This window comes from Corythoichthys intestinalis, chromosome 20 (genome assembly GCF_030265065.1).
Source record: "Corythoichthys intestinalis isolate RoL2023-P3 chromosome 20, ASM3026506v1, whole genome shotgun sequence".
Taxonomy (NCBI): domain Eukaryota; kingdom Metazoa; phylum Chordata; class Actinopteri; order Syngnathiformes; family Syngnathidae; genus Corythoichthys; species Corythoichthys intestinalis.
The window spans coordinates 30,530,511-30,556,028 of record NC_080414.1 but is presented as its reverse complement, the minus strand read 5'-3'; the positions used below and the strand labels follow the sequence as shown (position 1 = coordinate 30,556,028).

General features: G+C 39.3%; 2 protein-coding genes across 3 annotated transcripts in view; both read right to left on the bottom strand.

The window, feature by feature from the left end:
* LOC130909013 (partitioning defective 3 homolog) overlaps positions 1-128 on the bottom strand; it is a 660,821-nt gene extending 660,693 nt beyond the window's left edge. The window contains exon 1 of the mRNA XM_057825056.1: positions 25-128. The gene's annotated coding sequence lies outside the window, so the exon portion shown is untranslated. The remainder of the gene's footprint in view (positions 1-24) is intronic.
* A 5,316-nt stretch (positions 129-5,444) lies between these two features.
* Positions 5,445-24,653, bottom strand: cul2 (cullin 2). Of its 2 annotated transcripts, none has more exons than XM_057825102.1 (21): positions 22,696-22,714; positions 21,658-21,796; positions 21,389-21,491; positions 21,216-21,310; positions 20,747-20,852; positions 18,965-19,047; positions 18,796-18,892; positions 17,554-17,664; positions 15,680-15,842; positions 13,849-13,973; positions 13,568-13,675; positions 13,401-13,460; positions 13,187-13,315; positions 12,965-13,051; positions 12,710-12,862; positions 12,373-12,450; positions 12,230-12,296; positions 11,942-12,144; positions 10,851-10,952; positions 9,115-9,231; positions 5,445-8,810 (listed from the first exon to the last, which is right to left on the bottom strand). In XM_057825102.1, the coding sequence occupies exons 2-21, from the start codon at positions 21,774-21,776 to the stop codon at positions 8,679-8,681; spliced, it is 2,238 nt and encodes a 745-aa protein (XP_057681085.1). In that variant the 5' UTR covers positions 21,777-21,796; positions 22,696-22,714; the 3' UTR covers positions 5,445-8,678. The 2 variants fall into 2 exon arrangements, with proteins under 2 accessions (XP_057681085.1, XP_057681084.1); XM_057825101.1 differs by lacking the exon at positions 22,696-22,714 and adding an exon at positions 24,406-24,653 and having other exon boundaries at positions 5,446-8,810.
* Between the last annotated feature and the right edge of the window lie 865 nt (positions 24,654-25,518).

Genomic DNA, 25,518 nt, shown 5'->3' with positions numbered 1-25,518 from the left:
GGCGTCCTCGTAGTGTTGACTCACTTCAGAGAAACTTCCCAGCCGAGCGGCTTCTCAGCGGGGAGCGCACAGCTGACATCACGGTGCGAGGGTCGCCCACATGTTGCAGCAAGCACCAGGAATGTCTCCTATGCACAACCAGCAGGGGTGGCAAAAGTACTCACACACTGTTCTTAACCCTTTAACAGCCAATACAAGTTTAAAATTGTATATTGTGGGCAAGGGCGTAGGTTTGGTCTCAACATTGGTAGGGACGATATAACAGTACTAGTCCTTCTAAAAAATTTAGCATATTGTGATACAGTTCATTATTTTCTGTAATGTACTGATAAACATTAGAATTTCATATATTTTAGATTCATTACACACAGCTGAAGTACAGGGTGTCCATAAAGTCTCTTTACCATCCATCCATCCATTATCTACCGCTTAAACCTGGGTCGGGTCGCGGGGGCAGCAGCTTTAGCAGGGAAGCCCAGACTTTCCTCTCCCCAGCCACTTCAACCAGCTCCTCCGGCGGATCCCAAGGCGTTCCCAGGCCAGCCGGGAGACATAGTCTCTCCAGCGTGTCCTGGGTCGTCCCCGGGGCCTCCCGCCGGTGGGACATGCCCGGAACACCTATCCTGGGATACGTCCAGGAGGCATCCGAATCAGATGCCCGAGCCACCTCAACTAGAGTCTCTTAACCATTTCAAAAATTTATTAAAAATTACTGGTGCACAATTATTATTGGTCCGATAATTATCGGTCCGATAATAGGAATTATGACGTCATCCTGATAAATCCAATAACATTTATAATAGGACCGATAATTTGTACTGTTCTGGCTTTATGGGAAATCAGTTGACCATTTGCGGGCCATTGCTCCCACCTGCTGGTCAGAATAATTCACTGCATCTATTTTTTTGTTACAGTAGTTTGGTTCAATCACTTACATTTTGCGGTGTCTAGCGGGAGCATTGAGTATTTTATGTTTACTATAACATACGGATGTGCAATATATGTTTACTACTGTGGTGAAGGGTCATATGTACAGAACTTCATAAGTTGTATCATATAAACCAGCCAATGCTTTAGTAGCTCAAGCTAGTGTGCTATGCTATACATATAATAGTTGTGTATATATGTTTATTGTGTAGTTTGTTGTATATTGAGTATTGAATATGTGTATTTTTCTGTTGTACTTTCACAATATTAAGACTCGTGTCTTCCCATAAAAGCAAGGAAAGACCAAGCCCTGTGGTTTATGGAAGTGCATTCATTCTTAGCTGGCTGTCGGGCAGTGCAGAAGTGAACCGCACTGTTTTGTTCATGTCATTATGAAAAATCTGATGAGATTAAAGGCAAATCTATGTTGAATCCACCACTTTTTTTTTAACCTCCAGGTGTTCAAAAACTCAGGTTATACATTTAAAAAATTATATATTTATTATCAGTTATCAATATCGACTTTGAGGAGCAGGAAGTTATCGACATCGGTATCGGTTTCAAAAAATGGATACCGTACACCCCTATTAAAAATGCAATTGATTAGATATTTTACTCAGATTTTTTCTATTGTATTCAGCGTTTATTGAAGTTTTTTTTTTACCTCTTTTAATACACTTCTACATGGGCACCATTAGTTGCACGAAGCATAGCAAGACGGTACTCGATTTCTTGCCATGTTTGCTGTAGCATAGCCTCATCAATTGTGGCAATGGCATCAGTAATCCTTCGCTTAAGTTCAGTAATGTCCCTTATCTTTGTTCAATACACGATATCGTTAACGTAGCCCCATAGAAAGAAGTCCAGGAGAGTGATATCGGGTGAAAGTGGCGGCCAAAGAATTGGCCCATCCCTTCCAATCCATCGGTCTGGAAATGTTTGATTGAGGAACCTACGAACATGTAGCCCCCAATGTGGTGGAGCACCATCTTGCTGAAAAATGATGGTTGGTTGAAGGTCATTCAGTTGTGGTGCCACATATTCAGTTTATATATATATATATATATGTATATATGTATATATGTATATACAGTGCCTTGCAAAAGTATTCGGCCGCCTTGAACCTTGCAACCTTTCGCCACATTTCAGGCTTCAAACATAAAGGTATAAAATTTTAATTTTTTGTCAAGAATCAACAACAAGTGGGACACAATCGTGAAGTGGAACAAAATTTATTGGATAATTTAAACTTTTTTAACAAATAAAAAACTGAAAAGTGGGGCGTGCAATATTATTCGGCCCCCTTGCGTTAATACTTTGTAGCGCCACCTTTTGTTCCAATTACAGCTGCAAGTCGCTTGGGGTATGTTTCTATCAGTTTTGCACATCGAGAGACTGACATTCTTGCCCATTCTTCCTTGCAAAACAGCTCGAGCTCAGTGAGGTTGGATGGAGAGTGTTTGTGAACAGCAGTCTTCAGCTCTGTCTACAGATTCTCGATTGGATTCAGGTCTGGACTTTGACTTGGCCATTCTAACACCTGGATACGTTTATTTTTTAACCATTCCATTGTAGATTTGGCTTTATGTTTTGGATCATTGTCCTGTTGGAAGATAAATCTCCGTCCCAGTCTCAGGTCTTGTGCAGATACCAACAGGTTTTCTTCCAGAATGTTCCTGTATTTGGCTGCATCCATCTTCCCGTCAATTTTAACCATCTTCCCTGTCCTTGCTGAAGAAAAGTAGGCACAAACCATGATGCTGCCACCACCATGTTTGACAGTGGGGATGGTGTGTTCAGGGTGATGAGCTGTGTTGCTTTTACGCCAAACATATCGTTTTGCGTTGTGGCCAAAAAGTTCAATTTTGGTTTCATCTGACCAGAGCACCTTCTTCCACATGTTTGGTGTGTCTCCCAGGTGGCTTGCGGCAAACTTTAAACGAGACTTTTTATGGATATCTTTGAGAAATGGCTTTCTTCTTGCCACTCTTCCATAAAGGCCAGATTTGTGCAGTGTACGACTGATTGTTGTCCTATGGACAGACTCTCCCACCTCAGCTGTAGATCTCTGCAGTTCATCCAGAGTGATCATGGGCCTCTTGGCTGCATCTCTGATCAGTTTTCTCCTTGTTTGAGAAGAAAGTTTGGAAGGACGGCCAGGTCTTGGTAGATTTGCAGTGGTCTGATGCTCCTTCCATTTCAATATGATGGTTTGCACAGTGCTCCGTGAGATGTTTAAAGCTTGGGAAATCTTTTTGTACCCAAATCCGGCTTTAAACTTCTCCACAACAGTATCTCGGACCTGCCTGGTGTGTTCCTTGGTTTTCATAATGCTCTCTGCACTTTAAACAGAACCCTGAGACTATCACAGAGCAGGTGCATTTATACGGAGACTTGATTACACACAGGTGGATTCTATTTATCATCATCGGTCATTTCGGACAACATTGGATCATTCAGAGATCCTCACTGAACTTCTGGAGTGAGTTTGCTGCACTGAAAGTAAAGGGGCCGAATAATATTGCACGCCCCACTTTTCAGTTTTTTATTTGTTAAAAAAGTTTAGATTATCCAATAAATGTTGTTCCACTTCACGATTGTGTCCCACTTGTTGTTGATTCTTGACAAAAAAATTAAATTTCATATCTTTATGTTTGAAGCCTGAAATGTGGCGAAAGGTTGCAAGATTCAAGGGGGCCGAATACTTTTGCAAGGCACTGCATACTGGACTGTCTCAGAAAATTAGAATACACAATATTCTAATTTTTTGAGACAGTCCTGTGTATATACACAGGACTGTCTCAGGAAATTAGAATACACAATATTCTAATTTCCTGAGACAGTCAGGAAATTAGAATATTAGAAATTAGAAATATTAGAAAATTAGAACACAAGGAAATTTTCTTTTGGGAAATAGGCTTGAATCCTGTTTGTCAAGGATTTATTGAATTTGGTTTGTCATCCATTGAATTTAGTTTGCTAACAAAGGACCTCGCTTCGGAGCTGTAGCCTACAGTGGAGATCGTGAGTTTCCAGATGAGGCTAAGCCTACTCTATAATGAAATATTGTAACTGTTTGCTAGCTAGTGTTTGCTCCACTTTTTGCTTACATTTAATCAGTACAGCAGATAAACCCTTAGCAATCTCTTCTTACTAAAACAGTTGTATACTGTATACTGTAATGTATACTGGAGTATAGTTAAGTTAAAACATTTATTCTAAGTCAGAAAAAAACTTCAAATATCCCTCGTCTTCAAAGGGGGTAGAGGAGGCGGCATGTTGTATTTCTGTCGGGTTGTAAATGTGTGTGTGTGTGTGTGTGTGTGTTGGGGGGGTTAGTCATCAGCTAATCAAACGTGCATTTGAGGGGACAAAATAGGCTGGCACATTCAGCATGTGAAAAGGTCAGTGTAAGGTTGAACATAATTAAAGTGCTGTAATTCACTTAATAATGGTCGGGTCAATTCTATCGTTACAACATATGGGAAGACAATCTAAATGACCTGAAGTCATTATATAATGCAGATAAGGTTGCTTAAAAGTTGACGGGGAGAATTTCAACATCTTGAAAAGTTGATAGTTTTATGTCCCTACCGTCCCTATGCAAATCTACGCCCTTGATTTTGGGCAATGATACCAAGGTAATAATTGGCACCAATTTCTCCATCTTGTTTTGAGTATACATCTAAAAGATTTCATTTTTCAACTAAAGCTAGAAAAAAAAAGCTTTCAAATAATGCTTTAAACAATATCTATTCCTAAATTAGGACCATTTCTGAGAAAAAACATTTTTTAAAGATTAATTATATGAACTAATTGCTTAAAATAAGTCTGTTTAGATTTCTAGTGGATTTACACTGAAAACAAGGGATTTTAACTAGTTGTGTTTTTGCAGTGTGAGTGCCATCAAGTAGCCAAGTGTGTTTGACGTTACGCCTCCGAATGCAGTGGAAACACTTGCAGTGGATTTCTGCACTGCAAATTTTTAACGTCTTAATTAGATTATTGTTCTTAAATCAAATAATTTTCTCCATCTTGTTTTGAGTGTGAAAGACTAGTTAACAGATTAATGCGTCAGATTATTCCACTTACTTGAAGCAAATATTACTATTTGTTCTTATTAAGTACATACAACTAAACTTGGTCATTTTTCACCTAAATCAAGAAAAAAAAATGATTTGATATCTTTTTGAACAATATTTATTCTTAAATTACGAACATTTCTGACAAACAAGCATTTTTTAAGATTATACCATTTGTGTAAAATAAGTCTGTTAAACTTATTTTCAGCTATTTTTATTATTTTTTTTAAAATCTGAGTAAAATTTACTTGAAGCACTGTCAGATCATTTAACTTATTTCTAGTATATTTACACTGAAAACAAGGGAATTAACTAGTTTTGAGGAAGTCTGTTTTTGCAGCTTGAGTGCCATAAAGTACCCAAGTGTTTGAAGTTACGCCTTCAGATGCCCCTGTGTGGTAACAGGTACGCGGTCTCCCTCTAGTGGTATTAAAAGTACAGTTCAAACGTAACGGAAATACCTTTGCATCTGCAATTAATCTTTCAAAAATGTTTAACTTGTGTGCAATACATATTGATTGAATGATTATTGAAATGTCATTTATTTCCTGTATTTTATTAGCGCTTCAACGTTTAAAATGTGTATAATGTTGAAATTACTTCACTTCAAGTTTAAAGGAATAAAACATGTTTTTTTTTTTTTTTTTAAATGAACCACCACCATCGGGTCCCATTTCTGACCCAAAACATTTGACTCGTTCTCTGAGCCAATACATAAATCCCAGCCACAAATGTTATAGTCTTGATTACTTTTCAATGCATGCTGCTCAGTGAGTTTTATTTTAACAACGGTGAGAACAAGAATTCAGATGAGGACAAGCTGGATCTCTTTGAGAATTCTGGAATTCAATCAAGTCTCATTGTCTACCTAAAATACAGAGCCCCGGAATACTATTTCGGCCTTTTTTTTTTTTTAACATAGGGCATGCCACGACAGCGCCTCTTTGCAATTACCCCACAGCTCTGAGAAGGCAGGTAAAACTGATTCAGGTGAGTGCCTCAACCAGTTTGTTGACAGGTGGGTAAATTTAAACGATGGTATATTTTATTTCTCAGCACAACGTCATCTATATGAACTGTTGTTATTATATTGTACTATAAATTATTACTGTACATGAATAAACGAGGACAAAAAATACTTCCCTTATTATTGGCTGCCCAGGCCAGTATGTACGGTGGTATGAAAAAGTATCCGAACCTTTTGGAATTTCTCACATTTTTGCATAAAATCTCCATCAAATGTGATCTGATTGTTGTCAAAACCACACAAATGAAAAAACAGTGCTTTAACTAAAACCACCCAAACATTTATAGGTTTTCATATTTTAATGAGGATAGTATGCAAACAATGACAATTTTGTGGCCCACCCTTTGACAGCAAATTGGTGCTGTTCCAGTGAGATTTACAAAGATGACTGCCTGAAATGTTTTTTTTTTTTTTTTTAATCCCTTGGTCCTTAATGATATGGGGCTGCATGTCAGCCAAAGGCACTGGGGAGATGGCTGTGGTTAAATCTTCAATAAATGCACCACAAGTTTACACTGAAATTTTGGACAGCTTTATTAACCCTTCAATTGAAAATATTTTTGTCATTTTCCAAAATGACATGCCATCATGCCACAGAGCTAAAACTGTTAAAGCACTCCTTGGAGAAAGACTCATCCAGTCAATGTCATGGCCTGCAAATAGCCCAGATCTCAACCCTATTGAAAACCTGTGGTGAAAATTGAAAAAAATTGTCCACAGCAAGGCTCCGACCTGCAAGGATAATCTGGCAACTGCAATCAAAGAGAGTTGGCACAAAATTGATGAAGAATACTCATCAAGTCCATGCCTCAGAGACTGCAAGCTGTCATGAAAGGTGGTGCTAAATACTAGAGATATGTTTTGTTATTTGTTTCTTATGATTCCATATTTTTCTCCTCAGAATGGAGTGATTCCATATATATTTCCCTACACTTGCCCTATAAAAGTAAAATTTACTGACCACCACAATGTTTTTTTATTCATTTCTTTTAGTGTTTCTGAATGCTAAAGAGTTGCACTTTTCAAGTAATTCATTATTTTTTCAAGCTTTTTATCTGAGTTTGTTCTACATGATAAAATGTCTGAGTGAGTGCTCGTCCGACACTAATGATTCCATACTTTTTGCTAGAGGTTGTACAGATTTCAACAATTATCATCATGAGCACCAGTAAAGCTGTTATTACATAAATTATGACGTTTGAATGTACAATCAATATATGGGGACGGCGGTGATGACGACGATGATGGCGGTGGTAGTGGCGGCGGTGGTGATAGTGCGATGATGATGATGTTGGGAAATGACTATTCACATTGAATTTTTGGGGAGTGAATTGGGGGTGGGACCCAAAAAAAACTTGACTTCTTCCCATTCCTTTTCGAACTACGTATGTATGTATGTATGTAACTAATTTTTGTTATAATCAACACTACTCGTATTATTGTTTTTCCCTACTCTTGCTGATTTGTTCTTACTGCTCGAAAATCAATCATCCAATCAAAAAACAATCCTTGATCGCAGGTCTTCAGACAGCTCTTTTGACACAGCCATGAAGCACATTAGACAATGCTTCTCATCAAGATAAGCCTTACCAGGTGTGTGTTTTCAATTTGGCAGGGCAGCTTTAAAGAACTCAGCAGTGATTGGGCATACACCTGACTTAAAATGTTTGGAAAAAATTAGTTTCAATTGCTCTTTAGGTCTCCTTAGGCAGAGGGTTAACTTAATTATTGTTCCCCCTTCTGTGTGTTTGCATGCTATCCTCATTAAAATATGCAAATGAATAAATGTTTGGGTGGTTTTAGTTAAAGCAGACACTCTATTTTCATCTGTGTGATTTTGACAAAGCTCAGATCACATTTGATGGCGATTTTATGCATAAATGTGAGAAATTCCAAAAGGTTCAGATACTTTTCATACTACTCGACACACAAAGTCAGCTGGTATGGGGGCCTGCAAGATAAGTGAGGACAAGTGCTAGGGAACATGGAAGGAGTTCTATCACAAATAAAAACCCATTTATTAAACCGTAAAAAGCAAACCGTTTTCATAACCCAATGAGCCCAACGTATAAATAAAAACCTTGTGATTTTATTAATTTGACAAGCAGCAAGAACGTTGTCTTTTTGTTTTACATCTTTAAGTAAATACAATAGTATAAGTTTTATTACAGTATTCGACCTAATCAGAACATTTAAAAAAAATATATAACACACACAAACAAGAACTGCAAACGTGAGAAAAGGAAGCTTGTTTTTAAAATGTGTAGCAATGAAAGCATCACTGATGCCCCCACTTAGTCTTAAATCAATGATTCAATTTTCAGTCACCTCAAAGGTCCTTTTGCCATTTCCTCACAAATAAATTCCGTATATAGGCGTTCTCTTTGAGTCGTTTTACACGCAAATGATGCGCGTGGCACTGGTGTTGTTGTAAACAGCTTAAAAATCAGACTGTGGGTGGAGTGGGATGTGGTCGTCTGGCTTTTCCTGGCCTGCTTGAGAAACCATGTTGGGCTTCCAGACAGCGACAGTCCCAAAAATGGATGCATGAGTCCGTTTTACTATTGTTTATAAGATATTTTAACACCTGCATCTGCCACAGGCACACAGGTGGGTGTTTGTGTGGCTCTTTTTCGCCATCGCTAGGCGATATAGCTGTACTCATCAGAAGAGGTTTGGCTTCGCTCGATGTACTGCTTGTCGATGAGCACTTCTATGCACTTCTTGATCATACTGATACTGGGGTTGAACCTGGCTTTGGACTGATTGATGACCTAAAAATGACAGGATAATTATTTTGTTGAAATCATAATGCAGAGAACTACTTTTGCAATTTGTAAAGTTGTAACTTCACTTATGACTTTGAGTGTTCCGTGACCAAATGATAACATAACTTACTCATTTAGCAGATCAATTTTCCAAAATGAAAATGCCGCAACCACAATTTTGATTTTTCAATTTAGAAAAATAGCATTGAATCATATAATATGTGCAAGAAGGGCAATCAAAAAAATGTTTATTTATAAATATTGAAAAAGATTTCAATCACACCAAAATGCAAGATATTAACCAACCCACCTCCTGTATGAGAGCATTATGTCTGAGCACCTTGCGGGCCTTCATTATTCTAACTATAGCAGCTTGTAAATACATTTTGCGGTCCTCATCAACAGCACTCCTCGTCTGTTCCATCTCCTAAGTGGCAAAGATACGGAAGAGAAATTAAAAAGTTGCCCCTTTAGAAAGTAGCAGCCAAACAGTTAGTAAGGATTTTAACAGGGGTGTCCTCGATCTGATCACGTGATCGGAAATCGGGCCATTTTTCAGAGGATTGAAATTGTGTGAAAAGGATCAGGTTTTACCATTTGAAAAAGAACACTGTGCAGGCTAGTCTCTCCAGTGTTGAGAGCCAGTTGACATTTTACAGTACGTTACCGCCACCTTGTGGTCATAATTCATTGCATCCGTCGTGTGATGCAGTTTAGAATACAGGCTCTTTCACTTGAACAGTGCACATCCGAGAGCCTGCTTGTTTTGACTCATCAAGGGAAACCTCACCCGCCGTCCTGACGGCTGGCTATCGGGATCCCACCGGAGTGCCGTAACGAGATGGTATAGGAGTGTACAGCCCCGTCAGGGCACTCTGGTAGGACCCTGATGTCACACCCCCGCCTTGGTGCGGCTGCCGCAGAAGCAACGGGGCTTTCACTCCCCGCCCTAGTGTGGAGGTTGGTGGGGTGGCCGGCCGCCGGTTGCTTCTGCGTCTCTCAGGTGGGACCCCGATAGCCCACCGCCAGGCCGGCAAGCGCACGGTCTGGGCGAGGCTGGGGGGGCCACAGGCAGCCGTGCGTGTGAGGTATCCCGTGTTGAATCAAATTAAGCAACAGGCTCTCGGATCATAGAGGCACTGCCTTGTATCGAAGTCTTCCGGCTGAGGCGCGCTATTTTTGGCTGGGGCTCGAGCAGACGGCCCGGGTGGCCTGACGAGTGGTGGCCATGATTCTTGCTTCATCAAGCTTTTCAGGCTTACGCCATTGGCGTAGCCACTTGTCACTCAAACATGAAGCGCGAAGTGAACATTTGTGTCGAAATTTCAATTGAAAAAAAGTGCCTTCCAAATTTTTTCCTCTTCAATAAAAAGGTAGTTCAAAATTTTTTGCACTTAAAAAAAGTGACACATTTTTGGGGTTATTATTGCAAATGATTATTTTCTTTGATTGAAAATATATTTTTATTGAAGCAAATGATTTTCGACATGAATGTCCTACCTATAGTATGGTCCAAACACAAAAAGGATGGCTTCAATCAAAGAAAACATTTTCAATGAAAAATTATTTGTCAAATGCAAATTTTTGAGTCTCAAATATTGTTTCGCATTCAAACCTTTTTTTTTATGATTGAATTTTTTCTTTTTTTGATTGAAGTGATTTTTCTTTTGATTTTTTGTTTTGTTTTGTTTCAAGTAACTTGTTTTTGGATTGAATAATAAAGACACAAATGTACTAGCCAAAATGTGGCCCAAACGCAAAACATTACCTCAATCAAAAAAGTTGTTTCCATCAAAAAAAAAAAAAAAAAGACTTCAATTGAAAAAAAAAAAGTTTTCAAATGCGTTTTTTTTAGCTTCAAATTTATATTTGCATTCAAACACATTTTTTTAAATTTATGATTGTAGTGACTTTTTTTTTTTTGATTGAATATATTTTGATTGTAGCGACTTTTTTTTTATATTGAAGCAACTTTTTTTTTTGATTGAATAACAAAGACACAAATCTACCTCCATAGACATCCCAAGATTTTTAAGAGCATCTAACCTGTGGTGTATCCTTCTGAATTGCAGTCGTGATCTTGAATTTTGTTCTTTTACTTACGAAAGACATATTCAGAGAAAACGTGGACTCAATATCAATCTCCTCCTGTTGGCAGAAAAAAAACACGTAAACACAATGAAATTTCTGAATATGGTATACAGGTAGTCCCCGGGTTACAACGTATGATTTTGACTTTACGACGCCGGGTTCTCGTGTTTTTGTTGTTGTTTTTTTTTTAATGATGATGATGACTTTTGTTTTGTGATGCATGCTTTTATCTTGACGCAGGAAGCATAGAGCAGGTTAGTACTAATGGCACGCAAGCAAGAGCGCATGTACACACAAAGAAGAACTTATTTGCGCACACAATGAAGAGCGCACGCGCACATGAAGAGGAGCTCATTTGCTCCCACGAAGAAGTCGCGCAGCTGAGTGAGAGAAAGGGGAAAGAATACAGCTGCTTGCATTTGTTGCTTGTAAAGCATCCACAGAGGCAACATCTGTATCTAACACCTTTTGTACTGTTTATTGTGCCTTTTCAATTGTGGTGGAATACTTGGAGAGAGTTTATAATTGTTTTTGATAATGTGCAGACGCTAAATGATACATGCTAATTGCTTGTGTGGATTGTTATTGCTGTAATAGCAGCTAGTTATAAACCCAAATTTGAATTGTTGTTATTGAAGATGAAACTGATTTAATTTCATTTTTTTATTTTAGTTTCATTCAACAAGTTTTGATGTCATGAGCAGCTGAATTAAGTCAGTAAATCACACAGACTTCATAATTTCGGGGCTTGGTTCGCTGTCTGGCTAGGACTTAGCTCCAACGTCATGGCGAGGACAGTCCAATGACATATAATACTTGTTTCTGGATGGTTATTTTTGAAAATTAGGGTGTATTTAGAGGGTATTGAAAGGGTAATTCAAACTTGCGCGGAAATTTGGGTTACGTCGCCAGCGTAAGAACGGAACTCGATCGTACCCTGGAGACTACCTGTTGTGCCAGGGCCTAAATGATCACAGTGGTATCCTTCAGCTATGGACAAAGTACTAGTCCATTCGTCACTGTCACTAGTCAGACAACTTTTTCACCTTTTCTGAGTTGTGGTTAAGCATCTTTACATCCAACAGAGACTTGATGGTCTTCTGTAGCTCTTTCTCGTTCATCTGCGTACCATCCTGCAATTCTTTGTATGTCACCGTCTGGCTGTTATTGAATGTGAGAAGCACAGCCATCTGATAGGTGGTGACCATTGCGACGTAGGGCTTCGAAAGGTAGATCAGCTTCACTTCACCTGATGAGAAGAGTGGTGAATAAATATATGAAATGAAGCAAATTAAGTTGCTTTAGAATTGCAAAACTATGTGCAATTACGTTACCTGTGCAGAGGTAGTGTAGCCAGGTCAATTTCCTTCCACTGAAGTGCTGATTATAGAACAACTCAAACTGGAAGCAAATGACAAATCAACATTTCTTAACAGAGATGTTCTTTGAAATCTCGATGCCAATAAAAACAACTTACCATCTGGACACTCTTCTCTAGCTCTTGTGGGATGGCGAATGTGGAAGAGGGGATGTGCGTGAGTGGCCATGCTCCAGCCTGCAAACGTGTGTTATTACAGACTTGTACTGGATCAGTTGGAAGTGTTATTTATTATGGCTTAAATTCATGTCTAATTGCAATTGCAAATGCTTTTGTTTTTGTCTGTAGTATTATTCCATCTTATCAGGCCCTGTAATAAAGACTGATAAAGGATGGTCTAATTTATGCACCAACTGGAACTGTTTCGAAAGTCTTGTGGAAGGTTAAACGGGAGCATCTGGCACACTGGATGGCTCTCGAATGGCTCTCAACTCACCTGTAGTACATATATCTGGAAGCTGATACCAAGGTCCACTACAGTCTCCCCTGTCTTGATGAAATTGTTGAACTTGTTGTTGAGGTCAGCGCTTACACTCATGTCTGTGTACATTCTATGAAGTTTGCTCGTGAACTCATAGCCACATGCTTGCTGTGGAAGAAATAGGAACCATAAGTTTTTTTGTGTCATTAAGTTAAGTGCAAATAAAAAGACAATTAAATCAAGAACAAGCACATTTTAAATTAGATTTACCTTTAGTTTGTTAATCATGGCTTCTTCTGAGTCCATTGACAACGATAAACCGTGTATTAATCGCTTTGCTAGCATTCTGGCATAAAACTGAAAATAAGACAAAAAACAAGACACACGTCTCTATTTCCATCACGAAATGATCTTAATAGCTTCTAAAGAAAAACAAATTGGATTTAAACAACTGAAAAACTGAGTAAAACTCAACCCAAGGCCTATTTTCACCTTTTGAAAGATATCTTTGTCATCTATGTATTTAAAAACGGTGATAAAGCTGGTCAGCTTGTCTTCCACTTCATTCTCTGTCATTCCCTTTGCAGACTTCTTTAGCAGATTGTCACAGTACTTGGCCAGCTGCACACAGTAAAAAGAAGTGACCCTAGTCAAGGAAAGAACCACAAAACTCTATAACAGTATTCTGGTGTGGGGGCGCACTGACCAGCTCTGGGGCTTTACAGATAGACTTGGGTTCTCTGAAGTTTACCACAGATGTCAAGGCCTAAGAAAAGAAAATGTACACAAATAAAAGTAGATTAAAGTGTATATTCAAAATGTTTTGTTAACAATCACATAAATTTTCCAGGAGCTGAGTTCGGTTTTATTTACCTTATCGAGCGCACTCATGAAATGTTGGTCTCCATTCAGAACTGTGTTAATGAGCTGAACAAATTTACTATGAACTTCCAGCACAGATTCCACAAATAGGGTAGGCATCTATACGCAAACAGAAGTGAGACCGTTTACTACAGTACAGTGGATATTACAGGTGAACAACAAGCCCTGTAAAAGAACAGTGCACCATTTTCCCAGTGACAAATAAAAAAACTCAATGAATTACTATTATTATTATTTTTTTATAATGTATTAATTAATGTTTTACTACTGACGTTTTCCAAAGAAAGGTTACTGGTGCTACGAATGCCCTCATTGTTGATGTGGGCCTGCAACTCCTGGATCATGTGAGGCAAACCGTTGGACACAGCTCGCAATAGTGTGTACATGTTGGCCATGTCTGGAGAAAAATACAATGAGTTAGTTTCTTCACATTTGAACAACTGCACAAATACAGTAGCATATAAGGAAAAGAGATCAGGGTTTCCCCTACATATGAGAGATTGTTGTGCGCCGCCACACCAAAATAAAAGCTGCCACGCCTTGCAAATGAGATTTTTTTTTTTTTTTTAAACACTTTTTTAAGGCCATTTCAAACTAGCAGCAGCTGAGTGTGAAGAGTTCAGCGGCAACCTATTCATTGTGTATTGTAATGACAGTAACTATGCGCGGCCGCCTTAAGAGACGATCGGACTGGAGAGCTGTGACGCAGAGGGAAGCGAGTAGGAAGAATGGGAGAACGAGCGAGAGATATCTCGCGGCAGCCCGCTGTTATTTAGTTTTTCTTTATTATTGTTACTACAATAACGTGGGTAAGCCAATACCGACTCCTCTCCTTTTTCCCCATATCCAGGGCATTACAGTAGTTTGGATCGGACGTTTTGGCGAAAGTGAGCGGTGGATGGGCGTCTTGGACGTAAGGCCAAGTTTGAATGAATTTGCGACGAGAGGCGGGATTTCAGAGCACCGCCGCGCCAACGTCAAGAACGAGGGGCAGGCGTACTTATATCTGTGCTATCTGGCTGTCTCGGCCGACAAATATACGCAATCACGGCTGACGAAACATTGATAAATGGGCTTTTTTTCCAAGTTTCGCAAGCTCTCGGACACTCGAAAAATGACTCTCATACCTCTCCTTGCTCAGTTAATGGTACCCCGATGTGTGTTTGTGTGGAAATGTAGTTCACGAACAGCAAAAACAAGTATTCACATTCTCACTGAAACTAGTAAAACTCTTTACATCCTTGAAATTGGTCCGTTAACAGAAGGACTATTATTGTTGTGGTAATTCAGTAAGCATTAGGGCCAATAAAGGAAAAAGAAGGACTAAGACGGGGGTCTGCAACCAGTGGCTCTAGAGTCCTGAGTGGCTCTTTAGCGCTGCCTTAGTGGCTCCTTTTTCAAAGATTTTTGAAAATGGAAAAAGATGGGGGAGGGAAATTTTTAATATGGTTTCTGTAGGACGACAAATATGACACAAACATTCTTTCAATTCATTAATATTGTAATGAAGTTAAACTTGAGGTGGCATCGTACAACAGAGTAGTCATGTGGTGCGTCATTCTCTATAGGATCCACTGCAGGGAAAATAAACATTTAATCATGAAGGCTAATTATGTATTTGTAGCCAACTTAGTCATTTTGATTGTAGGCTTATATAACTAATATCGATACATACAGCCGGTGTTGCTTTCATCATAAGGCTTATACAAGGCTTTTATTTTTTTGCGGCTCCAGACATACTTTATTAGTTTGTCAATTAGGTCAAATGCGGCTTTTTCAACATTTTGGGTTGCCGACCCCAAGGTCACTATGAGACGCAAGTCGTACTCATGCTACGAGAAAAAAAAAAGTATTACGTAGGGTAACGTAGCTGTAATCAGTTACGCATTTTACTTACATGTACCTTGGCTGAGAGCTACGACATTAGCCTGGCTAACGAAATATTTCAAATATATCTTTGTTATGGTTCTTCTTGGGGGGAAAAAAACGTGAATTTTTTCGCCGTGGCACGACATTTTGAGGCTGTCCGACTAAGATACAGCCCATCACCACATATTCAAAAAATCCCTGGGAAAACCCTGGGGATCTATGAAAAATGCTAACCGTCTCGCTTTTCCTGCCGAATGATGTTCTGGCACTCTGCGTGGAGGAACTGCAAATGGTCTGCCACCATCCTCTGCTGGCATTCATTGATAACTTTGGCATAGGAGCTAGGATGAAGGTATTTCCGACATCGCATCTCTTCATCTTTTAACCGCCCCAAAACCTGCACAATATGATGCAATTCAGTTCTCAACTGGTTCTGGTCTGCTTTTTCTAAAAAGTTATCTTATAGATATAGTGGGGCAAATAAGTATTTAGTCAACCACCAGTTGTGCAAGTTATCCTACTTGAAGAGGCCTGTAATTGTCAACATGGGTAAACCTCAACCATGAGTGGCAGAATGTGGAAAAAAAAAACTGAAAATTACATTGATTGATTTCTAAATAATTTATTTCCAAATTAGAGTGGAAAATAACTATTTGGTCACCTACAAACAAGCAAGATTTCTGGCTGTCAAAGAGGTCTAACTTCTTCTAACGAGGTCTAACGAGGCTCCACTCCTTACCTGTAATAATGGCACCTGTTTTAACTCATTATCGGTATAAAAGACACCTGTCCACAACCTAAGTCAGTCACACTCCAAACTCCACTATGGCCAAAACCAAAGAGCTGTCGAAGGACACCAGAGACAAAATTGTAGACCTGCACCAGGCTGGGAAGACTGAATCTGCAATAGGTAAAACGCTTGGTGTGAAGAAATCAACTGTGGGAGCAATTATTAGAAAATGGAAGACATACAAGACCACTGATAATCTCCCTCGATCTGGGGCTCCATGCAAGATCTCACCCTGTGGCGTCAAAATGATAACAAGAACGGTGAGCAAAAATCCCAGAACCACACGGAGGGACCTAGTGAATGACCTACAGAGAGCTGGGACCACAGTAACAAAGGCTACTATCAGTAACACAATGCGCAGCCAGGGACTCAAATCCTGCACTGACAGACGTGTCCCCCTAGTGAAGCCAGTACACGTCCAGGCCCGTCTGCAGTTCGCTGGAGAGCATTTGGATGATCCAGAAGAGGACTGGGAGAATGTGTTATGGTCAGATGAAACCAAAATACAACTTTTTGGTAGAAACACAGGTTCTCGTGTTTGGAGGAGAAACAATACTGACTTGCATCGGAAGAACACCATACCCACTGTGAAGCATGGGGGTGGAAACATCATGCTTTGGGGCTGTTTTTCTGCAAAGGGACCAAGACGACTGATCAGTGTAAAGGAAAGAATGAATGGGCCCATGTATCTAGAGATTTTGAGTGAAAATCTCCTTTTATCAGCAAGGCCATTGAAGATGAGACGTGGCTGGGTCTTTCAGCATGACAATGATCCCAAACACACAGTCAGGGCAACAAAGGAGTGGCTTCGTCAGAAGCCTTTTAAGGTCCTGGAGTGGCCTAGCCAGTCTCCAGATCTCAACCCCATAGAAAATCTGTGGTGGGAGTTGAAAGTCCGTGTTGCCCAACGACAGCCCCAAAACATCACTGCTCTAGAGGAGATCTGCATGGAGGAATGGGCCAAAATACCAGCAACAATGTGTGAAAAGCTTGTGAAGAGTTACAGAAATTGTTTAGCCTCCGTTATTGCCAACAAAGGGTACATACATTTAGATGAACTTTTGGTACTGAACAAATACTTATTTCCCACCATGATTTTTTGCAAATAAATTACTCAAAAATCAAACAATGTGATTTTCTGTTGTTTTTTTTTCCACATTCTGTCTGTCATGGTTGAGGTTTACCCATGTTGACAATTACAGGCCTCTCTCATATTTTCAAGTCTGAGAACTTGCACACTTAGTGGTTGACTAAATACTTATTTGCCCCACTGTATATTATAGTTCATTGCATTTACTTGCATTGACTGCAAGCCTACCTTCTCCATATACTGTGAACAGTTGGATTCTTGAAGTAAATTTGAAGCTTCCTGTTTATAATACTCTCCTGTTTTGGTCACAAACTCTGCTTCAAAGAGATCCTGATAAAACTGCAACACAAAAACAGATAGTATTAAGCCTAAAAACACAATAACTGGCCCGAGTGAGCATGGGAAAAGCGAAAAATAAGCTTCAAACCCTGAACCTCTGTTTCCCATTATGCCGCCCAATGATAATGCGTTACATTTCCTACATTACATTTACTTGAGTCACTTTTTGAGAAAATTTTCCTTCTAAGAGTTGTTTTAAAAAGCCGTAATTTTTACTTTTACTTGAGTAGATTTGTAAAGCAGAAACGTTACTCTTCCACCGCTAGTTTGGGCTACACTCATCGTAACATTTTCCCTCTTTATTCTATATATTAGAATTTACTTAATATTTTTTTGCCAGAGACGCCAACAGTGGCACGACCAGTTTCATTAATAAGACGTCGTAACAATAATCAAACAATAATGACTCCATTAAACCAATCACACTCAAGCTTGCCGTTCTATGATCACACACTGGCTAGTTCAATCACGTGGAGTCTTTTAAGCACCGAAAATAATTATTTGTATTAGGTGTTTGACAGAGTGCTGCAGCCAGCATGACCCGAAAGCACAGATTTTAACCTCGGTCCGAGTTTTTACTTGGCACCGATTGACCACTTAAAAACCGGAGATATATTTCCTATTACGAAACTTAAAAGGATCATGTTTTCTCCACTAGAGGGCACTCATCCTCTTTGGATGAATGATGCTTCATTTCTGTATTATTTTCTCTTACCAGAATTCGGATTTATCTTTTTATTTCTTTGGTTATGTAATAGATTATAGTCGTCTTCTTCTTCAAAGTATAATAACAGTTCATACAGACTTAAAAAAAAAAAAAACACTTAAAAAAACAGCTAAAAACTTTTGAATTATAGGCAGTTACACGCAATGTTACTCATCACTTGAGTATTCTTTTGACCAAATACTTTTTTACTTATGCATGAGTACATTTTTTGGATGACTACTTTTACTTGAGTAATATTATTATGAAGTAACGGTACTCTTAAATTTGGCTACCCAACCCACCTCTGGATGATAATATAAAACAAATGAATCACAGGCATTATCAAATACTGTAAGAAATGTGAAAATGTATCAACAAAAGTTAAAAACTAATAATAAATTAAATATAATACCTGACATTCTCACCTTTAGTGGAAACTTCTTCTTGTACTGCTCCACGTGAACGAAGGAGTTAATGACCCCGTGGATCACTTTCTGGTTGGGGTTCTCACCACAACGGTCACTGTCGGAACAAAGGAGGAATATTTGGTCTTGGCCGGTATTATCAGTAATGGGATTGTGTGAGAACAATTACTTTTTTATTTCATTCAGCAACATCCGGATAAGAATGGCTTGAAGAGGCTCAATCATGAGCTTCCTCCACATATCAAGCGCCAACTGAAGTGTCAAATTGAAAAGAGGTTATCATTTGTGCATCAATTCGAACTTACTCTACTCAGATCACCAAAAACTGATGGTACTGTAGCTTGTATGTTACAGTGGGGAGAACAAGTATTTGATACACTGCCGATTTTGCTGGTTTTCCCACTTGCAAAGCATGTAGAGGTCTGTAATTTGTATCATAAGTTCTCTTCAACTGTGAGGGACTGAATCTAATACAAAAAAAACAGACAATCACGTTGTATGATTTTTAAATACTAAGTTTGCATTTAATTGCATGAAATAAGTATTTGATACATCACAAAAATCGAACTTAATATTTGGTACAGAAACCTTTGTTTGCTATTACAGATACCAAATGTTTCCTGTAGTCCTTGACAAGGTTTGCACACACTGCAGCAGGGATTTTGGCCCACTCCTCCATGCAGATCTTCTCCAGAGCCTTCAGGTTTCGGGGCTGCTGCCGGGCAACACGGACTTTCAGCTCCCTCCATAGATTTTCTATCGGGTTCAGATCTGGTGACTGGCTAGGCCACTCCAGGACCTTAAGATGCTTCTTACGAAGCCACTCTTTAGTTGCCTTGGCTGTGTGCTTTGGGTCGTTGTCATGCTGGAAGACCCAGCCACGACCCATCTTCAGGGCTCTCACTGAAGGAAGGAGGTTGTCAGCCAGGATCTGGCGATACATAGCCCCATCCATCCTCCCCTCAATATGGTGCAGTTGTCGTGCACCCTTGGCAGAGAAGCAGCCCCAAAAAATGGTGTTTTACTCCTCCATGTTTCACAGTTGGGATGGTGTTCCTGGGGTTGTACTCATCCTTCTTTTTCCTCCAAACACGACGAGTCGAGTTTAAACCAAAAAGTTCCATTTTGGTCTCATCCGACCACATGACCTTCTCCCATTGCTCCTCTGGATCATCCAGATGGACAGTGGCAAACTTCAGACGTGTCTGGACATGCACTGGCTTCAGCAGCGGGACCTTGCTTGCGCTGTAGGATTTTAATCCATGACGGCGTAATGTGTTTCAGATGGTTTTCTTCGAGACTGTGGTTCCAGCTCTCCTCAGGTCATTGACCAGGTCCTACCGTGTAGTTCGGGGCTGATCCCTCACCTTCCTCATGATCAGTGATGCCCCACGAGGTGAGATCTTGCATGGAGCCCCAGAACGAGGCAGACTGACCGTCAACTTGAACTTCTTCCATTTTCTAATAATCGCTCCAACAGTTGTTACCTTCTCACCAAGCTGCTTGCTTATTTTCCTGTAGCCCATCCCAGCCTTGTGCAGGTCTATTATTTTGTCCCTGATGTCCTTACACAGCTCTTTGGTCTTGGCCATTGTGGAGAGGTTGAAGTTTGTTTGTTTGATCATGTGAACAGGTGTCTTTTATACAGGTAACAAGTTCAAACAGGTGTAGTTACTTCCGGTAATGAGTGGAGAACAGGAGGAACTAAGAGCCGAAATATTTACTAGTTGGTAATGTATCAAATACTTATTTCATGCAGTTAAATACAAATGTATTATTTAAAACTTATACAATGTGATTTTCTGGATTTTTGTATTAGATTCCGTCCTTCACAGTTGAAGAGAACTAATGATACAAATTACAGACCTCTACATGGCTTGCAAGTGGGAAAACCAGCAAAATCGGCAGTGTATCAAATACTTGTTCTCCCCACTGTATGTCAGTTCAATACCTCTCCAATCTCCATTAGTGGCTCGTTCATGTCCACTCCCCCGTAGCCGTACTGTAAGTCTGCCTCCGTCAGTTTATTTTTCTTAATAAACTGTGTGTTGAGATACCTGGACAAGACATTATTTTTGGCTTTTTATTGTCTTTGTACTAGATTCAGCTGACTCAGACATCCTCAAAATACTCTTGGTTATGCAACAGTCTTAAAAACCCTTTTATTTCTTTGATGCGATTTCAAAGCCATCGCTAGGCTGCATTGTTCTTTTCGTGGGCTGACTAAAATATGATTATAAGTATTTTCGTCCAAAAGACAAAGACAAAAACAAAAATTAAAATGGCTGACGAAAACAACACGGCTAGGCTGAATGTTCTATTAACTATAAGTGTGCAGAATAGTTTTATTTGGATCATATGGAAGAATTTTTGACATTTTACCCTTTTCCCATCTTCATTATGAAGACATGTTTCCTTACCTGTACAAACAGTCCATGTAGTCAGCCCCTTTACTGTATTCTTCCCAGTATCTGTGGTACATGACTAAAACCTTCTCTTCCGACTCCAAGACTTTCTAATATGAAATTAAAAGTAGGACAAAGTTTAGGGAAAGCCACTTTCAGTAACATGTCAAATTTGGCGGTGTACTTACCTTGTACAAATTCCGAACATGATTCTCTAAAAACACCTTTGTTTCAGTGTATAATCTCTCACCTAAGGGCTCAGGGTATGCAACACACAAGGCATATATATCACTTTGGTTGAAGTCAAGGAAAAGTAGGTTTTATGTGGTTAATTTGAAATACATTGTTTAAAAACAATGCTAAGGGATGTAATTTTATTTTTTTTGTTCTGTGATGAGCATTAAATAGACTCAGCATTGACTAATATTGAGCAGAAAACACATTTCAGATAGGATACGAGAAACGGTCATTCCACGTGGCTCTTTCCACATAGTCGAGCATCACAACAGCTTTGATTGTTGATAGCAACTTGTTCCATGTCTCGTCAAAATCCACCACCCGAGGCTTCAGGGACATTGTGCAGCCTTTCTATTGGCCTGATAAAAAAGGAAGCAATATAGTTCAGCATGTAATCCAATAGAATGATAAAGATACATTGCTTAGCTGTCAGTTTTGAATGTTTCAACGCTGCCTGCTTTGCATCAGTGTATGGATACTCCTCATGATACGGCATGAGCTATACAGTAGAATTCAAGTGATTCCATTTTCAGTTTACCCAGAATATGGTTATACATTCAAGGTTAATCTCAATTTGTTCCAAGATGATGGTTGACCTGTTATTTCGAAACAAAAGATGACTTCTTCTAAACCTGGCATTGTCATTTCTCTCCCGCATTATTCACTCGCCAGATCAAAGCTACAAACCTGTCAGTCATCATTAACTTTAACAACCAAACACCAGCTGCACTGGTGACCAAGAAAAGCAGCAGGAGGGAGAGTGAGAGGCTGCATGACATGAAACAGAAAAACAAAAATATGTTTTTTAACTAAAAATCTGATCCTTTTCACCCGATTCCGATCCTCTGAAAAATGCCGCAATTTCCAATCACGTTATCGGATTAGGACATCCGTAATAAAATTATTTTTCCCTTGTTTCTTTCAAATCTTCAAAAACACATTCTCTTCCAACTCATGTGGTCACCCTACTTTGAGGGTGTCACACGCTCCCTAACAACAAAAGTGTCTCCAGACACTTATTCAATATAAGCGTAAATAACAATATCTCAGAACTTTCATTATTTACAAACAATTACAACCTTCCTTAAGTAGGAGCCGGTAAATACTATATACCTGTGTACTGTGTACCGTGCCATGTCAATAACTATGACTAGGATATGTCAAGTATGGATACGGCTGGTGCGTTGTGTACGCGTATATAAGTATAACACCATTTACCATTACCATTTACGGGAATGGAAAGTATGGTTGTATATACCTATGATGAGTTCAGGGGATCACGTTGGTGCCAACTGCATTCACGGTGGGACATGTAACTTGGATTGCCAAGAGATGAATAAGTGAGCATTTAGCATGGCTGTCTTTCTCTATCAGACCAGTCAGGAGTCAGCAAACCAGTCCTCAAGGGCAGTGGGTTATGGTCTTTGTTACAACTGATCAAGCACAGGCAGTTTAACTCTTTTAACACTTAAGCCTATTTTGGCCGAATTTGCATGCCTTTGATGTTGCCTTTGTATTTCAAAGACAAATTGTTCACAATGGCTAGGCTGGGTCCCTTTTTTCAAGACACCATAACTTTCATGTCCAAACTGTTGTTTTCTTCACTGATTATCGATATGATATTTTGAACCCAACCATGTCCTTTTTAAAGTCCATGAAGAACCAATACAAAGACAGGAGCCTCTACTGTACCCATAGACTGCGCAATCACAGAGACTCAACAGATCATACTGTAGTTGCTGTCCTTACAAGAAGTCTACAAGTAGAGAACCAGGAATATAACATAGGCTCCCAACTACCCTCAAGAAAGTTCCTACGAGGAATAAGCACAACAATCAAATTACACATCAGTAAACCAGAGTCAACACCATTACACTTATTTTTCAAAACAAGACTCAAATGGAAACAGGAGTATCTCTGCCCATTGAAAACAATTATCCACCAATCCATTTTACAACACTTGCCAGTCAGTCTGAGTCATAGAAAAACAATAATAAGCAATGCGTTTATAAATTTTCCATCAGCCACTCAACAAATTTAGTCATACATTTATCCTATATTCCGACTCAGGTTTAAATTCTAAAGCCAGCCAAAGTTTACAAAAACAGGTTTGATCTATGTATCCTGAATTAGAAACGAGTCCATTAGGTCTGTTAAATGCAACTACCTATATTCACATACAGCATAATTTTCATCGACAATTAAAAAAAAAAAAAAAAAAGTAAGGAATGCATTTAACAGCCATAATTTGAAGCCTTTGGCTCCTAAGTACTTGCCACTCGAACAGCAGGGGGTAAGCCTTCAAATCACACTGCTGGGTAAAAACCTAATTGACAGGTTACCAGAGGGATGCTAGTGTGCTGCCTGAGTATAAATGTGCCTATGAGCATGGAACAAACCCTCACGGACACAAATGCGTTGGACGACTCGTATGTCACTCATCTCGAATGTAGTTTCTCAATTTATGCAATGCAAATATATAGCAGAATGAAACGCGATTCAAACCATCCAAGTTTAAACTACTTTAATAATTTAATAATTCATAAACAACGACAGCCTCTAGCTTGACGCTAGCTTCTGCTTAACGGGCGTTGTTTTTTGTTTTTTTAAACGTCTGTATGACATGACGACGCTTATCGCTTATAGGTGGGCTTGTTACAATAATTGCGGGGGCGGCCAAGTTAAAGTTTCCAGCTACCGGAATGTCAGTCCCAAAATAGGATGGCTATCGAAACAGCTAACTAGCGTTTCCCGAGCATGCTACTTCTCGCCGTTCATTTCGAATGTGAGGAAGCAGCTAACAGCTAGTTACCTTGCAAGAAGCTACAACATTACAGATAGCGTAGCTACTGCTAGCAAATGCTCCTCGACTTTGCGAAATGCCCAATTTGGCACTGACAACCCACTAAAACATGCTACCGGAACTACACAAACCATGTGAAAGCATAAACATATAAATAATACCCACCACTGTACAGTAAATCCTTGCAATTAAACTCAAGTTCCTACTGTGTCACAGGCTGGATGTGTCTCACTGCGCTTCCCTGCCTCTTTGATTATACCATTCTCTTACAGGGGCGCGTCATAGGGTTCCGTATTTTGATTTGATTAGGTTTAATTTTAAAGTGAAGTGTATATTTGCTTTCCCTTTAGATGAGTATTAGTTGTGTACTATTTTCTTTTAGAAACGCGTTTGAATAGGCCAAATAAACTGGGGTTGAGTTGTAAAAACTGAACAGCAAATATATTTATGGTACAACCCAAAACTACGGAAGGCTGACACTGAGGCACATCATAGGTATCACATATATTACGCTAGATGTGAGATACGCGCTGTCAGACAACGGGAACGGATGCCGTTACTTGTCGGCCATTTTGCGTCGGAGATTTGCGTTTCCTCTAGTACTGCAGTCTTGTCTGCAAACGTGACGTTACATGTGACAGCAAATGGATTTACAGCGATTTAAACTAAAGTGCTACGTGATTATGTTTACACACAAATAATTACAGCTCATCCTGGCCTGAATTTCTCTGACGTAAAGTGGTGTGTGGTTTTGACATTCTGTTTCACATTCCTGGAATAGCAAATACAAAAATTATTTCAAAGCGGGGCACTTCAACTTCGTTGGCGCTGGTGCGTTTTCCCACCTGACGACGGCAGAGGGAGCTAGCGAACTGCATGAATAGACTTTGGTCAACTGAGAGGTACAAGTGTGGTTAAAGATCATTTACCACCTCCCTGGGGGAAAAAATCTCATTGGTAGAGCCCACCAGCTCGATAACCGTCACCCTTTGATTTTTTTTTTTTTTTTTTTTTGTATGTGAAAAGTGTTTTTTGTGTGTGTGTGTGTTATTATTATGATATCATAATAATTTTACTCAAAACTGAATTAATTAGGAACATATTTGCGTTAAATAAGGACGTGGAAAAACAATAATTATCAGCAATGTATTTTTAATACAAAATATACTGGAATTAAATCTGTCCTGCTAAATTTAAAATAGTACAACCCCTAGCAAGAAGTATGGAATCACCAGTCTCGGACGAGCACTCACTAAGACATTTTATCATGTAGAACAA

What these genes read in the sequence shown, in the direction of transcription:
- cul2 (XM_057825101.1), bottom strand. Translation starts at nt 21,776, where the DNA reads ATGTCCCTGAAGCCTCGGGTGGTGGATTTTGACGAGACATGGAACAAG. An exon ending in GTTCACAGTATATGGAGAAG is followed by an intron (nt 15,843 to 17,553) that starts GTAGGCTTGCAG and finishes CATATTGTGCAG; the next exon opens with GTTTTGGGGCGGTTAAAAGA. An exon ending in TCGGCAGGAAAAGCGAGACG is followed by an intron (nt 13,974 to 15,679) that starts GTTAGCATTTTT and finishes ATTTTTCTCCAG; the next exon opens with ACATGGCCAACATGTACACA.